The sequence below is a fragment of the Peromyscus eremicus genome, chromosome 19, assembly GCF_949786415.1.
Source record: "Peromyscus eremicus chromosome 19, PerEre_H2_v1, whole genome shotgun sequence".
In the NCBI taxonomy this organism is placed as follows: domain Eukaryota; kingdom Metazoa; phylum Chordata; class Mammalia; order Rodentia; family Cricetidae; genus Peromyscus; species Peromyscus eremicus.
In genome coordinates, this window is record NC_081435.1 from 62,384,925 (window position 1) to 62,403,810 (window position 18,886).

General features: G+C 41.2%; 1 protein-coding gene across 1 annotated transcript; it reads left to right on the forward strand.

Moving 5' to 3' along the window:
* The first annotated feature begins 5,644 nt into the window (after positions 1 to 5,644).
* LOC131895860 (insulin-like peptide INSL6) lies at positions 5,645 to 6,345 on the forward strand. The gene has a single exon (XM_059246407.1). It carries the CDS (start codon positions 5,696 to 5,698, stop codon positions 6,248 to 6,250), a length of 555 nt encoding a protein of 184 aa, XP_059102390.1. The 5' UTR covers positions 5,645 to 5,695; the 3' UTR covers positions 6,251 to 6,345.
* The last annotated feature ends 12,541 nt before the right edge of the window (positions 6,346 to 18,886 follow it).

Genomic DNA, 18,886 nt, shown 5'->3' on the forward strand with positions numbered 1-18,886 from the left:
CGCAGTTTGACTTGAGAGGACTGTTCTGGAGCTCTATTGTGTATCATGCTGATTAGCTAATTTTACAGCCTTGCTCAGGACCCTGGGGAGGCCTGTTAGGGAAAGCTATTTCTCTGGCCTGAATGGGAACCCAACAGTCTAAGCTGCCCAAAGATAAGAGTTAACCCAGTTGAGCTGCTCAGTCACCTGGCCAGGGCACCACCTTTCAGGAAGGTGGGCTCACTTCAAGCTGTACTAAAGAGATAGGAGGAATAATTATCCCTTTAATGAGCAGTGTACTTTGCCATCCCAGAATTCCTGCTCCCTAGTGCAGTTACTTAGAAAGCCCTGGGTGGATTCTGGTGGATCTACCCACCTTCTGAGTTAGGATTAGAAAGGTAATGAATATTTTCGCTTTTTCTTTTCTTCTGTTTCCTTCATTGGGTTGCTGGTCAGAGCCCAACTGTGGTTTTCCCAGTACTTTGATCTCCCTCACTTTCTCCAAAGCTCTCTGCCATGTGGCTGCTTGTCCACCGTGTGGCTGACCTTAACTTAAACATGTGCCAGCTTAAGTTAAACCACATGCCTTTTCTCTTTCTTTTTTCCATCTTCCTCCTCCCTGAGGCTGCCAAGATTTACAGCTTGCTGCCCTGGAGCTGGACTCAAAATCTCCACTAATAGTGTATTGAATATGTGAAAATTGCTAGAATGCATCCTACGTGCTCTCATCATATGCACACACAGAAACTGTGTGATGGGTCTGTATATTAAATGCTTGGTTATAATGAACATTTCACAGTGTATACTTATATTAAAACATTATATTGCATACCATGAATATATATAATAGTAATAATTTTTTTGAAAAACATTGCTAGCTCTGCCCCAGATTTCTGATCCAGTGAGCCTGAGGTAGGATCTGATGCTTTGCTTTCTAACAAGCTCCAAAGAAGTGTTGCTGATGCCTAAGGGCTCAACTTTGGGAACTGCAGCTATATTGTTTGGTCGTTCAAGCTGGACTCTGTGGACCAGTTATCATTTGTGAGCTGATCAGAAACACAGAGTTAGAAGCTGCGTTTTAGCAAGATCTCCCGTGACTCAGAGCACTTTGCACCTTAGGCCTTCTCTAAAGCAGTGTTTCTTAAACAGTAGCCCAGAGCACCTGTGTCTGCATCAGCCCAGAGCCGGTGAATACTGAAGAGACCCAGCCAGGACCCACCACAGGACTTCCTTCACAGACCCTCTGAGAGTGAGTTCAGGACGTCGCATCTGAACAACCTTTGAAGCAGTCAGCACTGTCTCTCCCATGGCTGCTTTTTAGAACCTGTGGCTTGTTCAATCTCTCCACCCCAAAACAGCTAACCCAGATATTTCTTCAGAGCATCAGACATTAATATTTTTAAAAGTTCCACAAGTCAACAGTGTAGCTTGAGTTTTCCTGCCTGGCCCACAGTCAGGACAAATCTCTCTCACCTGCCAGTTCCACAGCCTCTCAGACCCAACCAAGTAAACACAGAGACTTATATTGGTTACAAACTGTATGGCCGTGGCAGGCTTCTTGCTAACTGTTCTTACAGCTTAAATTAATCCATTTCCATTCATCTATACCTTGCCATGTAGCTCGTGGCTTACCGGCATCTTCACATGCTGTTTCTCATCGTGGCGGCTGGCAGTGTCTCTCTGACTCAGCCTTCCACTTCCCAGCTTTATTCTCCTCCTTGTCCCGCCTATACTTCCTGCCTGGCCACTGGCCAATCAGTGATTTATTTATTGACCAATCAGCAACACATTTGCCATACAGAACATCCCACAGCACAACAGTCCCAATGCTCACTGGTGAGAACGTCTGGTGAATGCTAGCATCTTCCTGACAGCAAGTGTTTGAGCACAGGTCCCAGGCAGCCCTGCATCAGAGGTCCTCCACCCTGGCTGAAGTAGGTGCTCCAGGGAAGTGTGTTACTTTGGTATTACTTTAGGTGGATTGACATAACAAAGGGTGCATTATTTTAACCCCTGTAAAGTGTAAAATTGCCTGCGTTCTTAATGTAGTTATAATACTGTGTAACTACCAAGCAGGGCAGGCATAGGAAATAGTTTGGTACCCTGAGACCCGTGTATAGGATCTGATCCTGCCATCCACTGGATTCCCTTTTTATGCTTATGTAGATCCTGATCTGTCTCCTTCCTGACCGGCGGCTACATTTGCCACCCACTCAAAAAAAAAAAAAAATTAAGTGGGAGACACTTAAATAGAAAAGCTGGAGGAAAGGGGAGATGACTTTCTAAGATTCTTTAGAGAAATATGATGTCCTTCCATTCTTTAGGTTCCGACGTCTTTTTTAAGAAGGCCCCAGACTCGATGGCACCGTGTTTCTGGAGACCCTTCCTGTTATTCAGCAGCTCTGCTCTTTCCCTCTCCAGCCCCACCTATGAGATCTCTCTAAAACCCACTCTCTATGGCCCATGAGTTTCCTTCTTCAAATGTGTGAGACAAGAACAAAGCCATTGGTTTGAGGCAGGTTTGGTGGGTGTCAAGTTACTGGGAACCTAGCTCCCTTCCAAAAAGCTCCACTCCTCCCAAAGACACCCCAATATTCCATATCAGAATCAGGGCCATGGGTATAGCTCAGTTAGCAGAATGATCATCTAGCATGTGTCAAACCTGGAGTTCAGTCCCCAGCAGCACATTAAACTGGGCATGCCTGATGATGTGTGTGATCCCAGCACATGAGAAATAAAGGTAGGAGGTCCAAGCTCAAGGTCATCCTCAGCTACATAGAGAGTTTAAGGCCAGCCTGGGACACACGAGACAAAACAAGCCTAGATGAGATCATCAATACCTGGCTGTCGTATCCGACCTCCCCCTCTTATGACATGTTTGAGGTTCATAAACATTATCAATTCTTCATTCCTTTCATGGCTGAATAACATTCTACCACATGTATGTAACACTCTTTATTTAGGCATTTATCAGGTGATGGACATCTGTGTTGTTTCTATTTGGGGGCTATTATAAGTAGGGCTACAATAGTCTAAGTATTGTAGAGGATGTGTTGGCACATCTTGAGTGTGTGCACTGGGAATAGAACTGCTGTGTAACATGAGAGTGCTAAATTTTTGAGGACGTATGGATGGAATGATGAATGCACTCTAAAAAAGAGGAACTCATTCTAGAACAGCTGTGCTGTCAACAGAGGGCTTGTGGTCATCCAGACCCCCCTAATAAGGGTAGCCCCTACTTGAATGTTAGTACCCCATGGGAGCTTGTCGGAAATACAGAATCTCAGGTTATCCCAGACCTACCAAGTCTAAAGCAAGTTAAACAAGAGGCCCAGGTTATCCGTGTGTGCATTAATGCTCGAAATGCAGTAAATCTTAAGTGATGTCAGTTAAGAAGCATCCAGATTGTCTAGCCTTGAATGCATTGGCACAGGAGACCACTTCCTAAATATAACACCAGCAGCACAGACACCAAGAGCAACAATTAATAAATGGGACCTCCTGAAACTGAGAAGCTCCTGTAAGGCAAAGGACACAGTAAATAAGACAAAACAGCAGCCTACAGAATGGGAAAAGATTTTCACCAACCCCATATCTGACAAAGGGCTGATCTCCAAAATATATAAAGAACTCGAGAAACTAGACATCAAAATACCAGATAATCCAATTAAAAAATGGGGTACAGATCTAAACAGAGAATTCTCAACAGGAAAAGTTCAAATGGCCGAGATACACTTAAAGCATTGTTCAACATCCTTAGCCATCAGGGAAATACAAATCAAAATGACTCTGAGATACCATCTTACATCTGTCACAATGGCTAAGATCAAAAACACTGAAGACAGCCGGGCGGTGGTGGTGCACACCTTTAATCCCAGCACTCGGGAGGCAGAGCCAGGCGGATCTCTGTGAGTTCAAGGCCAGCCTGAGCTACCAAGTGAGTTCCAGGAAAAGCGCAAAGCTACACAGAGAAACCCTGTCTCGAAAAACCAAAAAAAACAAAAAAACAAAACAAAACAAAACAAAACAAAACAAAACAAAAACACTGAAGACAGCTTATGTTGGAGAGGATGTGGAGCAAGGGGAACACTCCTATACAGTTGGTGGAAGTGCAAACTTGTACAGCCACTCTGGAATCAATATGGCAGTTTCTTAGAAAATTGGGAATCAATCTACCCCAAGACCCAGCTATACCAATCTTGGGCATATACCCAAAGGATGCTCAATCATGTCACAAGGACACTTGCTCAATTATGTTCATATCAGTATTATTCATAATAGCCAGAACCTGGAAACAACCAGATGTCCCTCAACTGAAGAATGGATAAAGAATATGTGGTACATTTACACATTATGCACTGGACTAAGCTCCTAGAATCCAGTCAAAGAGAGGGAGGAGGAATTGTATGAGCAGAGGGGGTCAAGATCATCATGGGGGAACCCACAGAGGCAGCTGACCTGAGCTAGTGGGAGCTTGTGGACTCTGGACTGACAGCTGAGGAACCTGAATGGGACCAAACTAGGCCCTCTGAATGTGGGAGACAGTTGTGTGGCTTGGTCTGTTCATGGTTCTCCTGGCAGTGGGACCAGGATTTATCCCTGGTGTATGAACTGGCTTTTTGGAGCCCATTCCCTAGGGTGCAATACCTTGCTCAGCCTTGATGCAGTGGGGAGAGGCTTGGTTCAGCCTCAACTTGATGTGTCAGATTTTGTTGACTCCCCATGGGAGGCCTTACCCTCTCTGAGGAATGGAAGAGTGGGGGAGGGTGGGTGGAGAGAGGGCAGGAGGAGGGGAGGGAGGGCAAACTGTGGTTAGTAAGTAAAATGAAAAAAATTATTTTTAAATAAAGAAAAATAAAAGGTTAAAAAAAAAAGTAGAAAGGGGGAATTATTGAACCTGTGGGAGATACAGAAGAGGACAGTTAAGAGAAGAGGATGAGTAAGAACAAAGTATAATGTCATCGATGTGAGAAGATGCCCTGGTGAAGCCCATTGCTTTATGTGCTAACCAGAAAAAAAAAGTAATAATTTTGAAAAGGCTTATTTATTTTATTTGATGTGTATGAGTGTTCGCCTGCATGTCTGTGTATGCACCACGTGTATGTCTGGTAATGATGGAGAACAGAACTGGACCATTGTGAGCTGCCATGTGGGTACTGGGAAATGAACCCAGATCCTCTGCAAGAGTAGCAAATGCTCCTCACTGCGGAGCCATCTCTCTAGCTCCAGTAAGAATTTTTTAAAGTTAAAAAAATATAACCCACGAAGGAGATGTGAGGATGTTTCTCCGAAGGGAAGAGATGTCTCATGTAACCTCTAGGCAAAAAGGAGTTCACATTCCAGGTTAGTTTCAGCATCTTCCATCAGTACATTTTTGGTTACTCAGGGTCCTGTGTTCTCTTATGTTAATGGCAGTCTCTTGGCGAGGACGACAAGGAAAATGAATAAAAAGCCAGGGAACAGAGACATTTCTTACTTCCATTTCTGAGCGTAAAAGAGCCTGTTTTGTTCAACTTCCTGCAAGCCGGAAATCCCAGCAAGCCTGGAACACCCCACACCTAACCTCAGCATTCTGGAGAAGATTATGGAGGCAGGAGAGCAGCCCCAGGGCTGCGCGAGACGGGCGTGGCGGAGGCGTGGTTTGGTAGGGAGGAGGCGGGGCGGGGGCGGGGCGACGGCCGTTGCAGCGTGCCGGGCGGTGCAACGGAGCCCAGGGATGAAGCATCTGTCCTGTTCATGTCTGTTGTGGCTTGGACTCCTAAAGGCTACTTTCTCCCAGGGGCAAGAGGACAGCAAACTCAGGAAGCTGTGCGGCAGTGACCTGATGATAGAAATTATGAAACTCTGTGGCCGATCTTCTCAGAGCCAGATCGAGTTGAAGGAGAAAACTCCTTTGACTCAGCCCTCACACCAGGTCAAAATCGTCAGCCTTGACCAAATCCCTTCTTCGACCCCGGGAAGATTCACAAACCCACGCCCTGCATCTGCCTCAACAAAAACTTGGGGACCCCAGCCACTGCCGGACCATCAGTTTGAAAAGGCCAGCTTGCTTGCTGAGAAATCAAGAGAGTTTTCATCCCTCGATGTCAATCCCTATGTTGAGAGTGTAAAACTTCAAAAGAAAAGCACAAACGAAATCAACACCTTCAGCAGTTTATTTTGGGGGAAACATGCCCAAAGGAAACACCGAGGTTTTTCAGATAAATGCTGTCTTATGGGGTGCGCAAACGAAGAGCTGGCCTTTGCCTGTCTCCCGTATGCTGATTTTTAAAGCGTAACGATAAAACAAATGTCACTGGTGACTGAGAGGTACAAACCATCGTAGAAACTATGCTAGCTTAATAAATACTTACTATGTCTAACTCACCACTTATTTATTCTTGGAGTTATGCTAGTAGGTTACGCTGGATTGTGAACTGCGTTGGAGAATATTCATGAGCCGTTGACGGTGCCTTCCGGTGGTGACAGGCATCTTAGTGACTCCTTCCTGTCATATATATTCTATAAACGATGTTAGTATAAGTGCCACAATCCAAGTAGACATTTGGAAATTGCCTATTTGGGTTTTATCATTATGATTTAATCATTATGATTAAGCTGCACTTAAATAGAATATGGAATGTTATACATTCTTTCTATATAATATACAGATCTGTGTCCATTTAAAAAAAGAAAGAATCGGGAAGCAGAGACAGGCAGATCTCTGTGAGTTCGAGGCCAGCCTGGGCTACCAAGTGAGTTCCAGGAAAGGCGCAAAGCTACACAGAGAAACCCTGTCTCGAAAAACCAAAAGAAAAAAAAAAAAAAGCATCCAGATTGTCTGCCCACCTAAAACAAAAATCTTACCACAATAAGATCTGGGCCCACTAAATTGTACCTTTAGAAAACAGACTTTTCTTCAAATGCAACATTACATAACTCTCAGTCATACATATCTTAACATAAATCTGTTTATCAGAGTGGTTTAGCCTACACCATCCTCCCTCAAAACCTTTCTCTGCCAGCCAAGTTACTAAGAAACAGAGTTGAGCCCAGATTAGATCCCATTGTGGCTTGCATCTGAAATGTCCCCTACAGACTTGTGTTTTCAATGCTTGTTCCCCAGCTGGTGGCTTTGGTGCCTCTGGGAGGTGGTGTCCAGTTGGTAGCAGTAAGAGAGGACCTTTGAAAGTGAAAGCTCAGAGTCCAGGTTTGGATTGTTTTCTGCTTCCTGATCCGCCATGATGTGGACACACCGCTGCGAGCGTCTGCTGCTACCAGCAGAGCCTCTCTCTCTCACAAGCCATGGATGAGGACTCTAAAGTTCTCTGTTATCTGTTTTGTTTGAAACAGGTCTCATATAACCCAAATAACTATGTAGCTGGGGATGACCTAAACTGACCCCCCTGCCTCCATCTCTCTGGTGCTGGGGTTATAGGCATGTGCCACCACACCCCACCTAATTTCTCACCATCCAAATTTAAATCCCTCTTTGTGATTACTGCCGTCCTTGCAGATGGGATGTTACCTCTCTCTGAGATTCTGATTTCCCTTTCCCCAGTGACTAATGACACTAAACATCTTCTCATGTACTTCTCGACCATCTGTATATCTTGGAGAAATGTTCCTTGCCCATTCTTAAACTGAAGGGTTTTATATTCAGTTCTTTACTTATACGTATTTGCAGGTCCCTGTTGCTCGAAATCTAATATGGTATATGCTGAGAGATCAGAGAGACAAAGGAACAAGCCACTGCCATGTCCCACCTCGACAACTGGACTAATCCTCCGACTGAATGTCTCGGAGTCCTCAGCCAAAGGGGTCCAGCTGAAAAGGGCTTTAGCGGAAAAACTTCAGCCTAAAGAGCCTTAGTTCCTGTCTCCTCGTGCCTTGTATACCTTTCTCTGCCCAGCCATCACTTCCTTCCTAGTGCTGGGATTAAAGGCGTGTGACTCCCAAGTACTGGGATTAAGGTTGTGTGCCACCACCGTCCATCTCTGTTTCTCTCCTAGACTGAGTCAATCTCATGTAGTCCAGGGTGACTTTGAACTCACAGAGATCCAGACAGATCTCTGTGTCCCGAGTGCTAGGATTAAAGGCGTGTGCCACCACTGCCTGGCATCTATGTTTAATCTAGTGGCTTGTTCTGTTCTCTGATCTTCAGGCAAATTTTATTAGGGTACACCATATATCACCACAGGTCTCTATGATCAGGTAAATATTTTATTCCATCCTGTAGGGTGGTTTTTTTGTTTGTTTGTTTTTATTTTTTTTTTTACTGTCTTGATTTGTTTTCTTCTGCACAGAAGTTTTAATTTTGATTAAGTCTAGTTCATCTATCTCTTTCTCTTATTCTTTTGTTGTTATGTCTAAGGACCACTGTCAAAGTCATGGTCATGAACATTTAATCTTACTTCTTCCGAGAAACTTAAAATCTCTGTACTATTTTATTTTATTTTTGAGACAGGGTCTCATATGTCCCAGACTGGCCCTGAACTTGCTGTGTAGCAGAAGATGACCTTGAACTTCTGATCCTCTTGCATCTACCACCCAAATGCTGATGTCACAGGTATGTGTCACAATGTATGGTTTTTGTGGTGCCAGGAATAGAGCACCAGGCTTTATGTGTGCCAGACAAGGCAAGCACTCTGCCAACTGAGCTAAGCCATACATTCAACCCTTAGTTTTAACTCTTATATTTAAATTGTTGATTCAGTTTTTAGTTGATTTTTGTGCATGGTGTGAGATGTTGCCAAACTTAATCCATTGCTTGAAAAGATCCAGTTTTCTATTACCACTTATTATGCTCCCTCCAAAGTTAAATAGTTTGGGGGCCTATGGCAATGTATTATGATAAAAATATCTCTTACATTCTAAGAGACTGGAACTTTTGCTGGACCTCACAGCCAGAGTTAATAATAGACCTTGAGGTCTCTTAAGACTGTCTTAAGACCTTTGTTTGTTTGAGAGAGAGAGAGAGAGAGAGAGAGAGAGAGAGAGAGAGAGAGAGAGAGAGAGAGAGGAGGTGAAGTTGGGGAGGTGGAGAGGTTAGGATCTGGGAGGAGTTGGGAGAGGGGAAACCATGATCAGAATATATTGTATGAAAAATAATTTTGAAAATTTTAACATAGAATGGGGTGGGCTCTGTCTTGAGTGTCCATCTCTGCCAGCTTCACCTGGAGCTTCTACATACCAACATTTCTGTTGGGTGAAGAAAAGCTTATGTCAAAATCAAAATAAAAACTTAAGATTTTTATCCTACTGTGTATTCAGCCTATTTGTTTAACCTGAGAAAAATGTAAACAACAGCTTTTATTTGCCTTGGATATCTCATATAATCAGCTTTTACAACCTAAACTAATGTAGATCTGCGATCTTATGTACTCCTCCATGACCCAAGAGTAGTGCGTGTTTGTGCATCAAATCTATAGAGCTGTCTGGTGTTGATGGCTCAACACCCCAGATGTCTTTTTCAGCCCAGAACTCTGCTTAGTCCTTTTACATAATTTCAGTCTCTTTATTGATATTCTTGATTTGCTCATGCATGTTCATTCTCCTGGTTCCCAGTAGCTCATTGAGCATATTTAATACTGATAGTTCACAAACTTTGTCTGGTAAATCCAATGTTTGTACTTCTTCAGGAACACTTACTGATTTCTTCTATAAATGGACTGTTCTATTTATTTCTTTACACACTTCATGGTTGTTTGATGGAACTGGATGTTTGAATATTATTATGTGATGACCCTGGAAACCAGACTCGTTGCCCTACTTAGGATCCATTTTCATTGCTTGCTTGACTTTCACTTTTCTCATCCTTTATGATGGAAACTACAGAAGCAGAAGTGGAGTGTCTATCCCTGTCACCTTCTAAGATGACACCTTACTTGTCTCATGTAACAGTGAGTCGACCTAGTGTCGAGACATAGTGAGCAGTAATCGAGGTATCATATGAACGTTACTTAGTTGAGCATTGATTGCCTTTATTTAGAATTGTGGAGTAATTTTGCAAAGTTTTGCTTTTTCTAACACAATTCTTACATAATTAAGAAAATGTATGCACTATGTCTGCTCTCTCACGTTTATACTTGTGGGTATTGAATCCTGGGTTTGTGCATGTCCCTCCCTCCCTGCCCGCCTTCCTCCCCGCCTTCCTCCCTTCCTTCCTTTTCTTTCTTTCTTTCCTTTTCACTGTGTACTTTTCTTTAGTTAATGTTAATTTATGGAGATAGAAAAGGAGGAGTGGACATGATGTAATACAGTATTTATACATGAATTTCCCCCAAATAAAAAATTTAAATAAAAAAATACTTCCCTTTTACAAACTAGTTCGTATTTAAACAACGCAGACAATAAAAAAAGAGTTTGAAAAAATAGAATGCATCTTTTCTAAGCAAAAGAATTATTAATTATTGTAATCCTCTAGAGGGTAACGGAAAGATTCATGTTCTGTGTTGTGAGAACTGCAAGGTGGATTCTGGCTTCAGAAACTCTTTTACGACTCTATCACTCTTTCTGCCTTCTCTTCCTCAGGGATCTTGAGCCTTGGTGGAGTCGTCCCATTTAGGCCTGAGTGTTCCAAGGTCTCCCACTCCCTGCATACTGTCTGGCTGTGGGTCTCTGTATTGGTTCCCATCTGCTGCGGGAGGAAGCTCCTCTGATGATGGCTGAGCAAGACACTGATCTGTGAGTACAGCAGAAGAATGCCATTACAAGTCATTTTATTGTTATCTACCTTTGGCAAAACAGTAGCATTTGGTTCTTCCCTAGGTCCCTGGCCTATCTAGTCTCGGGTTCTTGGCCACCCAAGCAGTGTTGGACATTGACATGGAGTGAGCCTTAATTCAAACCAGATATGGGTTGGTTATTCCCACAACCTTTGTTCTGCTGGTGCACCAGCTATCTTGAAAGCAGGTCACCATTGTAAATCAAAGGGTTGGTAGCTGTGTGGGTGGTTACATTTCTCCTTTGGTAACGTGCAGCACGCCTTCCAGGACCATGAATACTAATCCATACGGGTATGGCTCTAGGTAGGAACCAGCTCGACTTCTTCGTGTTCAATGAGTTGTGGAAGGCACTATCAGCAATAGGGCCTTCCTGTCAGTTTGTGGAGAGCCACCAATAGCCCTGGTTGAGGGTTCCCATGGGGCACCTTTAGCCAAAAACTTGATTAGATGTAACCCATTCCCAGAACTGGAGACTATTTGGTGACAGGAGATGTCCAGTTGAGGCCTTGTCTCTCTCATTATTTGGCAATTTCATTTAGATTGCTTTTATGTATGTAAATAATATAGGAAGCTTCTACTGTATTAGGTTTCCATATGACCCCTCAAGTTCCTTAGTTTTAGCCGTCCCTCCTTGTATTCCCTCCCTCTCCTCTGTCTTCCTTCTCCTTCACTACCCCTGTTCCAGTCCCTTCTCATCCATCCATACTATTCTATTTCCCCTTCCTAGGGAGGTCCATCCCTCCCCACTAGTCCCTTACTCTCTCCCTAACTCCTGTGGTTATATGGATTGTAGCTTACTAATCAATGACTTCATAGCTAATATTCATTTATAAGCAAATACATACCATATTTCTTTTTCCAGGTCTAAGTTTCACTAAGGATTTCTTTTTCTTGTTCCATCCATTTACCTGCAAATTTCATGATTTCGTTTTCTTAACAGCTCAGTAATATTCTGTTGTGTGAATGTACCACATTTTCTTTATCTATTCATCTGTTAATGGGCATCTAGGTGGCTTCCAGTTTCTGGCTATTATGAATAGCAATGAACAATCAAGTGTCTCTATAGTGGAATGAAGTGCCCTTTGGGTATATGCCCAAGTGTGGTGTGGTGGTTTGAATAAGAATGGCCCCAGAGACTCATATTTGAATGCTTAGGGAGTGGTATTAGGAGCTAGTTCCCTGTTGGAGTAGGTGTGGCCTTTTTGGAGGAAGTGCATCATGGGGGTGGGTTTTGGAGTTTCGAATGCCCAAGCCAGCCCCAGTGGCACTCTCTCTTCCCACTGCCTGTTGGTCTGGGTGTAGAACTCTTGGCTCCTTCTCCAGCATTATGTCTACCTGTACACTGGCATGTTTTCCATCATGATGATAATGAACTAAACTTCTGAACCTGTAAGCCAGCCCCAGTAAAATGTTTTCCTTTATAAGAGTAGCTGTGGTCATGGTGTCTCTTCACAGCAATAGAAACCCTAACTAAGACAAGTAATGTAGCTGGATCTTGAGGTAGATCAGTTCCCATTTTTATCTTGGGCATTGTTTCTCCATCAGTAGAACTCATCCTTAGGGGACATGTCACATATACTTTGTAGCTTGGTGACCTCTATAATGACCAAGACCACATCAGATCCTCCCCTAGGCTTGTAAGCTATAGAATCCAGCTTCATGGTGGAAGTCACATGTACTCTGCAAAAGAGTTTCTGATGTAGTCACACCTTAACGTTTATTGTACACATAGGATTGGGATAATGGTTAACGGGGATTTTTTCTCCAAAATTATACTATACTTAAACATGTCTAAAATAAACTGCCTGGTGTCAGATTCTAGAAGTTTTAACTAGTGTCTGGCTAACTAAGTCACACTGAACTGGATTTTCCTCTTGCCTCACACAGATTATTTCCCTGCTGGCTGCAGTGTTTGCAGGGACCCCCACAAGATGAAATCTCAAAGTAGTTTTGGTTTGCATTTCCCTGGTGACTAAGGATGTTGAACGTTTCTTTAAGTGCTTCTCAGCCATTTGAGTTTCCTCTTTCGAGAATTCTCTGTTTAGATCTGTACCCCAATTTTTAGTTGTGTTATTTGTTTTTGGTTTTGAGGGGTTCGGAGTTTTTGGGTTTTTGGGTTTTTTATGTCCAGTTTTTTGAGTTCTGTATATATTTTGGATATTAGTCTTCTGTAGAATATGGAGTTGGTAAAAATCTTTTCTCATTCTGTAGGCTGACACCAAATGATGGTGTCCTTTGTCATACAGAAACTTTTCAGTTTCATGAGATGCCATTTACCAAGTGTTGACCTTAGTGTCTGTGCTGTCAATCATCTGTTCAGAAAGTCTTCTCCTGCACCAGTGAGTTCAACGTTATTTCCCACTTTTTCTTCTGTCACATTCAGTGTGTCTGGTCTGATGTTGAGGTCTTTGATCCATTTGGAGTTGAGTTTTGTGCAGGTTGATAAGCATGGCTCTATTTGGATTCTTCTACATGCAGATATCCAATTTGACCAGCACCATTTCTTGAAGATGTTTTATCTTTTTCCAGTGTATATTTCTGGCTTCTTTGTCAAAAATCAGGTGTCCAAGGATATGCAGATTTATTTCTGGATCTTCAATTCAACTTCATTAATCCACATGTCTATTTTGGTGCCAATACCATGCTGTTTTTATTACTATAGCTCTGTAATACAGTTTGAGATCAGGATGGGTGATGCACAAACACCAGCAGTTCTTTTACTATTCACGAGTGTTTTAGCTATTCTGGGTTTTATGTGTTTCCATATAAAGCTGAAAATTGTGCTTTCAAGATCTGTGAAGAATTGCATTGGAATTTACATGGGGATTTCATTAAATCCATACATTGCTTTTGGTAGGATGGTCATTTTTACTATATTAACCCAACCAATCCATGAGCATGAGAGATCTTCCATTTTCTGATATCTTCTTCAATTTTTTTTTCTTCATTGTCTTAAAGTTTTTATTATACAAGTTTTTCACTTGCTTACCCCAAGATATTTTATATTACTTTAGGCTATTGTGAAAAATGTTGTTTCTCTGATTTCTTTCTCAGTCTGTTTGTCATTCATATATAGGAGGGCTATTGATTTTTGTGAGTTAATTTTGTAACCTGCTACTTTGCTGAAAGTGTTTATCAGCTGTAGAAGTTCCCTGGTGGACTTTTAGGATCACTTATGTATACTATCATATCATCTACAAATAATGATACTTTGACTTCTTCCTTTCTAGTTTGTATCCATCCCCTGATCTCCTTCAGTTGTCTTATTGCTCTAACTCAGACTTCAAGTACTATACTGAATAGGTGTGGAGAGAGTGGATAGCCTGGCTGTGGAATATTTCTTAACACTGTGTGAATGTATGTTGCTGTGGTTGGTTTAATAAAGAAGTTGGCTGGCCAACAGCTGAACAGAATAAGGTTAGGCAGGAAAACCAGACTAGGAGAATGCTTCAAGGAGAAGCACAGAATCACTGGAGTCTCCAGGAGAGGGAGCAAGACATACTGAAGGACAGGTAAAGCCACGGGCAACGTGGCAATATATAGATTGATAGAAATGGGTGAATTTAAGTTGTAAGAGCTAGTTAGTAATAAGCCTGAGTTATCGGCCAAGCATTTACAATTAATATTAAGACTCTGAGTGGTTAATTGGGAATTGGCAGGTGGGACAAGAAACGTTAGCTTACAAGTGGCGCCCAAACATTCAACAAGAGTTTCCACATAAAACCTGAGGAAGCTTTTAAAAGGTTCTAAACGCACAGACACAGAGACAAATGCAGGTTCCTAGTCTCACAGTCTCATGCCAGCCACAGTGTGAAGATGTGTCTCAGCTGTGAAATGGAGCCAGCTACCAAGTGCCACGAGGTAAACAGTAAGGCAGGTTCCCACAGACTCTCACAGAGAGAGGCATCTCCCAGCCACTGCCTGTGGCCTTAGCTGCCAGCCCAAGCTCCACCAGCATGCTGCATGGTGGGTTTGGAGTTTTGCTCATGTAGACAGAAAAGGATCACAAGTGTGCAGTAAATCAGGTTCAGATGGGTCACAGTGTGTTTGAAAATGTGCGAAGACTTGGAAGACAGAAGAGAAATGGTATATAAAAAATAGTTTTAAAATGATAGGGTAAAGTCCTTAAAGAGGGAGTAAAGTCCTATAAAAGAAAACAGCCACATAAAGATGAAAATTACACACAGAGTCTGGATCCTGTATGTTATTTTGTTGTCTTTGATTTTTTTGGCTGCTAGGACACAATGTATTGTGAGGGATGGTAGATTAAACCAACCTATATATTTTGAAAATGTCTTGACTTCAAAATTTAAGTCAAAAGGTGTATTGCCTTGGGAGAGAGGTTATGCTTTTATTTTCCCAGGAAATGAGAGGCTGTGGGTTAATTTTGGGTTAAAGAATATTAGGTTTAATTGAGGAAGACCTCCTGAAATCCCAACTACAAACATAAAGAAATGGCCTGAAAGAACTACAAGACACATGATGTATATTTTACCTGCTCAAACATATAACAGACAATCATCTTTGGCTGACTTAGGTTCAATTCACAGTCTGTAGTTGTATTAATGTAGATATGCATGTTACCTTTAAAATCTTATGTATTTTCAGATCAAGGGAACCAGACACTAATGAAAACAGGTGGTCCAAGAAATCCAGCATTTCAAAATGCCTCTGTTATAGTCTCCTCAGAATTCTGCATCCAGAACAGCTTCAAGGCTGCTGGCTGAGATGACCCAGCCTCACAGAATACTCCAGTCAGGACTTGACCATAATCCTAAATTTTCTCAGGGTCCCCCAAAGATAACAGCACCCATGAAGAACAGGAACCAGGCTAGAGAACTATGCCCACATTCCCAAAAGATGGGATGTGGATATTTATTATCATTTAAGGAGGGTTGGTTACAAGTTGTTATAGGTAATAGTCAAGAAAAAAGCTGAGCAAAGGAGATTAGATTCAAAGATCTCTTTCTGAAGGAAAAAAAAGGGGATAGGATATAGAAATGATAGGATAAAAGAATATATTATTGAATCTTCTTTAATCCAAAAAATAGTGATTAATCTCAAAATATTTTACATTGGTTGGATTTTAGTTTATTGATACAAATTTAAAGTTATTTCTGCTATACTGTATGTATGTTTCTACTCTTGTTTGGGGTATTGTGCTTATGTAGTTCATTTAAGAATATAATGTATAATTAGGAAATATATATTACTAGTTAGTCATCTATAATAGTCAAATTTATAGTCATGTTAGGTATGTTTTCAAGGTCATACACAGATATATTTAGACAGATAGATGGTCTTCAAATACTTCAAAGACTTACAGAATATGGCATTTAATATGTTTAATAACATATGGCTTTCCATGACAGTGAGACACGTCCACTCCTGGCAGTACCAATTTACTTCAAAGCAAGATGATGGGCATCAAAGAACCTTCATATGGAGTTTGCTTTCTTTATGGCAAAAGCTAGCCATGTGGGCAAAGAAATTTCCCTTGCCTCAATTGCCAACAATATACGGTTCAAACTGGACCAGTAGCATGCAAGAAAGGCAACTGCCAAACTTTGCCAAGACAAGATAGGACAGTCCTTCAGAATTCCCTGCTTCACAGGAAAATCTGTCAGATATGCTAGGCCTGTGGGCCAGAGTTGGATGCCCCAACATTGCAGAGGAGCTTTGGATGACTGTCCAAGCAGCCTGATGTCCCTGTCATTAGGTAACATTTCATCTTTCTGGGATCTTTGATGGAGTTAAAGACTAAATAGTTAAAGTTACAGTTTTCCTTAGTTATGAAAGAAAGCAAATTAGGTATAAAACTTTGGACTCACAAAATTAGGATAGATAATGGAGTATTTTCTCTGATTTTGCCAAGTGCAAATGGACCAGATATTGTGATTGTGATTCTTACTTGATAATTGTTTTTGTTATATATAATTTTACTATGTTAAAGTTAAAGCTTTCCTTTTTTATTTAGACAAAAAGGGAGAAATGCTGTGGAATATTTCTTAACACTGTGTGAATGTGTGTTGCTGTGGTTGGTTTAACAAAGAAGCTGACTAGCCAATAGCTGAATAAAATAAGATTAAGCAGGACAGCCAGACTAGGAGAATGCTGAGAGGAAGAAGCAGAGTCACTGGAGTCACCAAGAAACACAGAGAGAGCAAGACATGCTGGAGGACAGGTAAAGCCACAAGCCATGTGGCAATATATAGATTAATAGAAATGGGTTAATTTAAATTGTAAGAGCTAGTTAGTAATAAGCCTGAGCTAACTGCCAAGCATTTATAATTAATATAAGCATCAATATGTTTATTTGAGAGTGGCTGTGGGACAAGGAAACTCCACCTACACAGCCTTGTCTTGTTCCTGATTTTAGTGGGATTGCTTTGAATTTTTCTCCATTTAAGTTAATGTTGGCTCTGAGCTTGCTGTATATTGTCTTTATTATGTTGAGGTATATCCCTTGGGTCCTTAATCTTTGCAGGATTTTTATCATAAAGGAGTGCTGGATTTTGTCAAAGGCCTTTTCTGGATCTAATAAGATAGGTGACTGGGTGATATTTTTTCTTTCAGTCTGTTTATATGATGGAGTACATTTATCAATTTATGTATCTTGAACATCTCTGCATCTCTGGGATGAAGACTATTTGATCATGTGGAGGATGTTTTTGATGTGTTTGTATTCTGTTTGGAAGTATTTTATTGAGAATTTGTGTATCTATGTTCATGAGGGAAATTCATCTACAATTGTCTTTCTTTCTTGGGTCTTTATGCGGCTTAGGTACCAGGGTAACTGTAGTCTCATAAAACGAATTGAGCAATGTTCCTTTAGTTTCTATTTTGTAAAATAATTTTAGGAGTACTGGCATTAACTGTTCTTCAAGAGTCTGGTAGAATTCTGTGCTAAAACCATCTGGTCTTGGGCTTTCTTTGATTGGTAGTCTTTTAGTTACTGTTCCTATTTCACTGGGGATAATAGGTCTGTTTAAATTGCTTATCTGATCATGATTTAACTTTTCTAAGTGGAATGTGTCTAGAAAGTAATCCATTTATTTTAGATTTTCCAATTTAGTGGAGGACAGGGTTTTAAAGTATGTCTTTATGATTCTTGAGATTTCCTCGGTGACCGTTGTTATGCCCTCCTTTTCATCTCTAATTTTATTAGTTTGGATATTCTCTTTCCATCTACTGGTTAATTTGGCTAAGGGTTTGTCAATCTTATTGATTTTCTCAAAGAACCAACTCTTTGTTTCATTGATTCTTTGTATTATTTTGTTATTGTTGTTTGTTTCTATTTTGCTGATTTCAGTCCTTCCTCTGATTATTTCTTGCCACCTACTTGCTGTGGGATGTTCTGTATGGCAAATGTGTTGCTAATTAGTCAGTAAATAAAACACTGATTGGCCATTGGCTAGGCAGGAAGAATAGGCGGGACAAGGAGGAGAATAAAGCTGGGAAGTGGAAGGCTGAGTCAGAGAGACACTGCCAGCCGCCACGATGACAAACAGCATGTGAAGATGCCGGTAAGCCACGAGCCATGTGGCAAGGCATAGATTAATGAAAATGGATTAATTTAAGCTGTAAGAACAGTTAGCAAGAAGCCTGCCATGGCCATATCGTTTGTAAGCAATATAAGTCTCTGTGTTTACTTGGTCGGGTCTGAGTGGCTGGGGGACTGGCAGGTGAAAGAGATTTGTTCTGACTGTGGGCCAGGCAGGAAAACTCTAGCTACACCTACTCCTTTTGGGTATGATTTCTTCTTTTTGTTCTAGATCTTTCAGATGTGCTGTTAAGTTATTAATGTGAGATTTCTCTACCTTTTTTATGTAGACACTTAGTGCTATGAACTTGCCTCTTAGAACTGCCTTCATTGTGTCCCACAGTTTAGATAGGTATGTTGTGTTTTCATTTTCATTCAATTCTAAAAAGTTTTTAATTTCTTTCCTAATTTCTGTCTTGGCTCATTTTTCATTCAGTAATGTGATGTTCAGTTTCCATGAGTTTGTAAGCTTTCTGCTGTTTTTGTTGTTGTTGATATCCAGCTTTAATCCATGATGATTATTTCAATTTTCTTGTATCTGTTAAGGCTTGCTTTGTGTCTGAGTATGTGGTCAATTTTGGAGAAAGCTCCATGAGGTGCCGAGAAGAATGTATATTCTTTTGTGTTTAGGTGAAATGTTCTATAAATATCAGCTAGG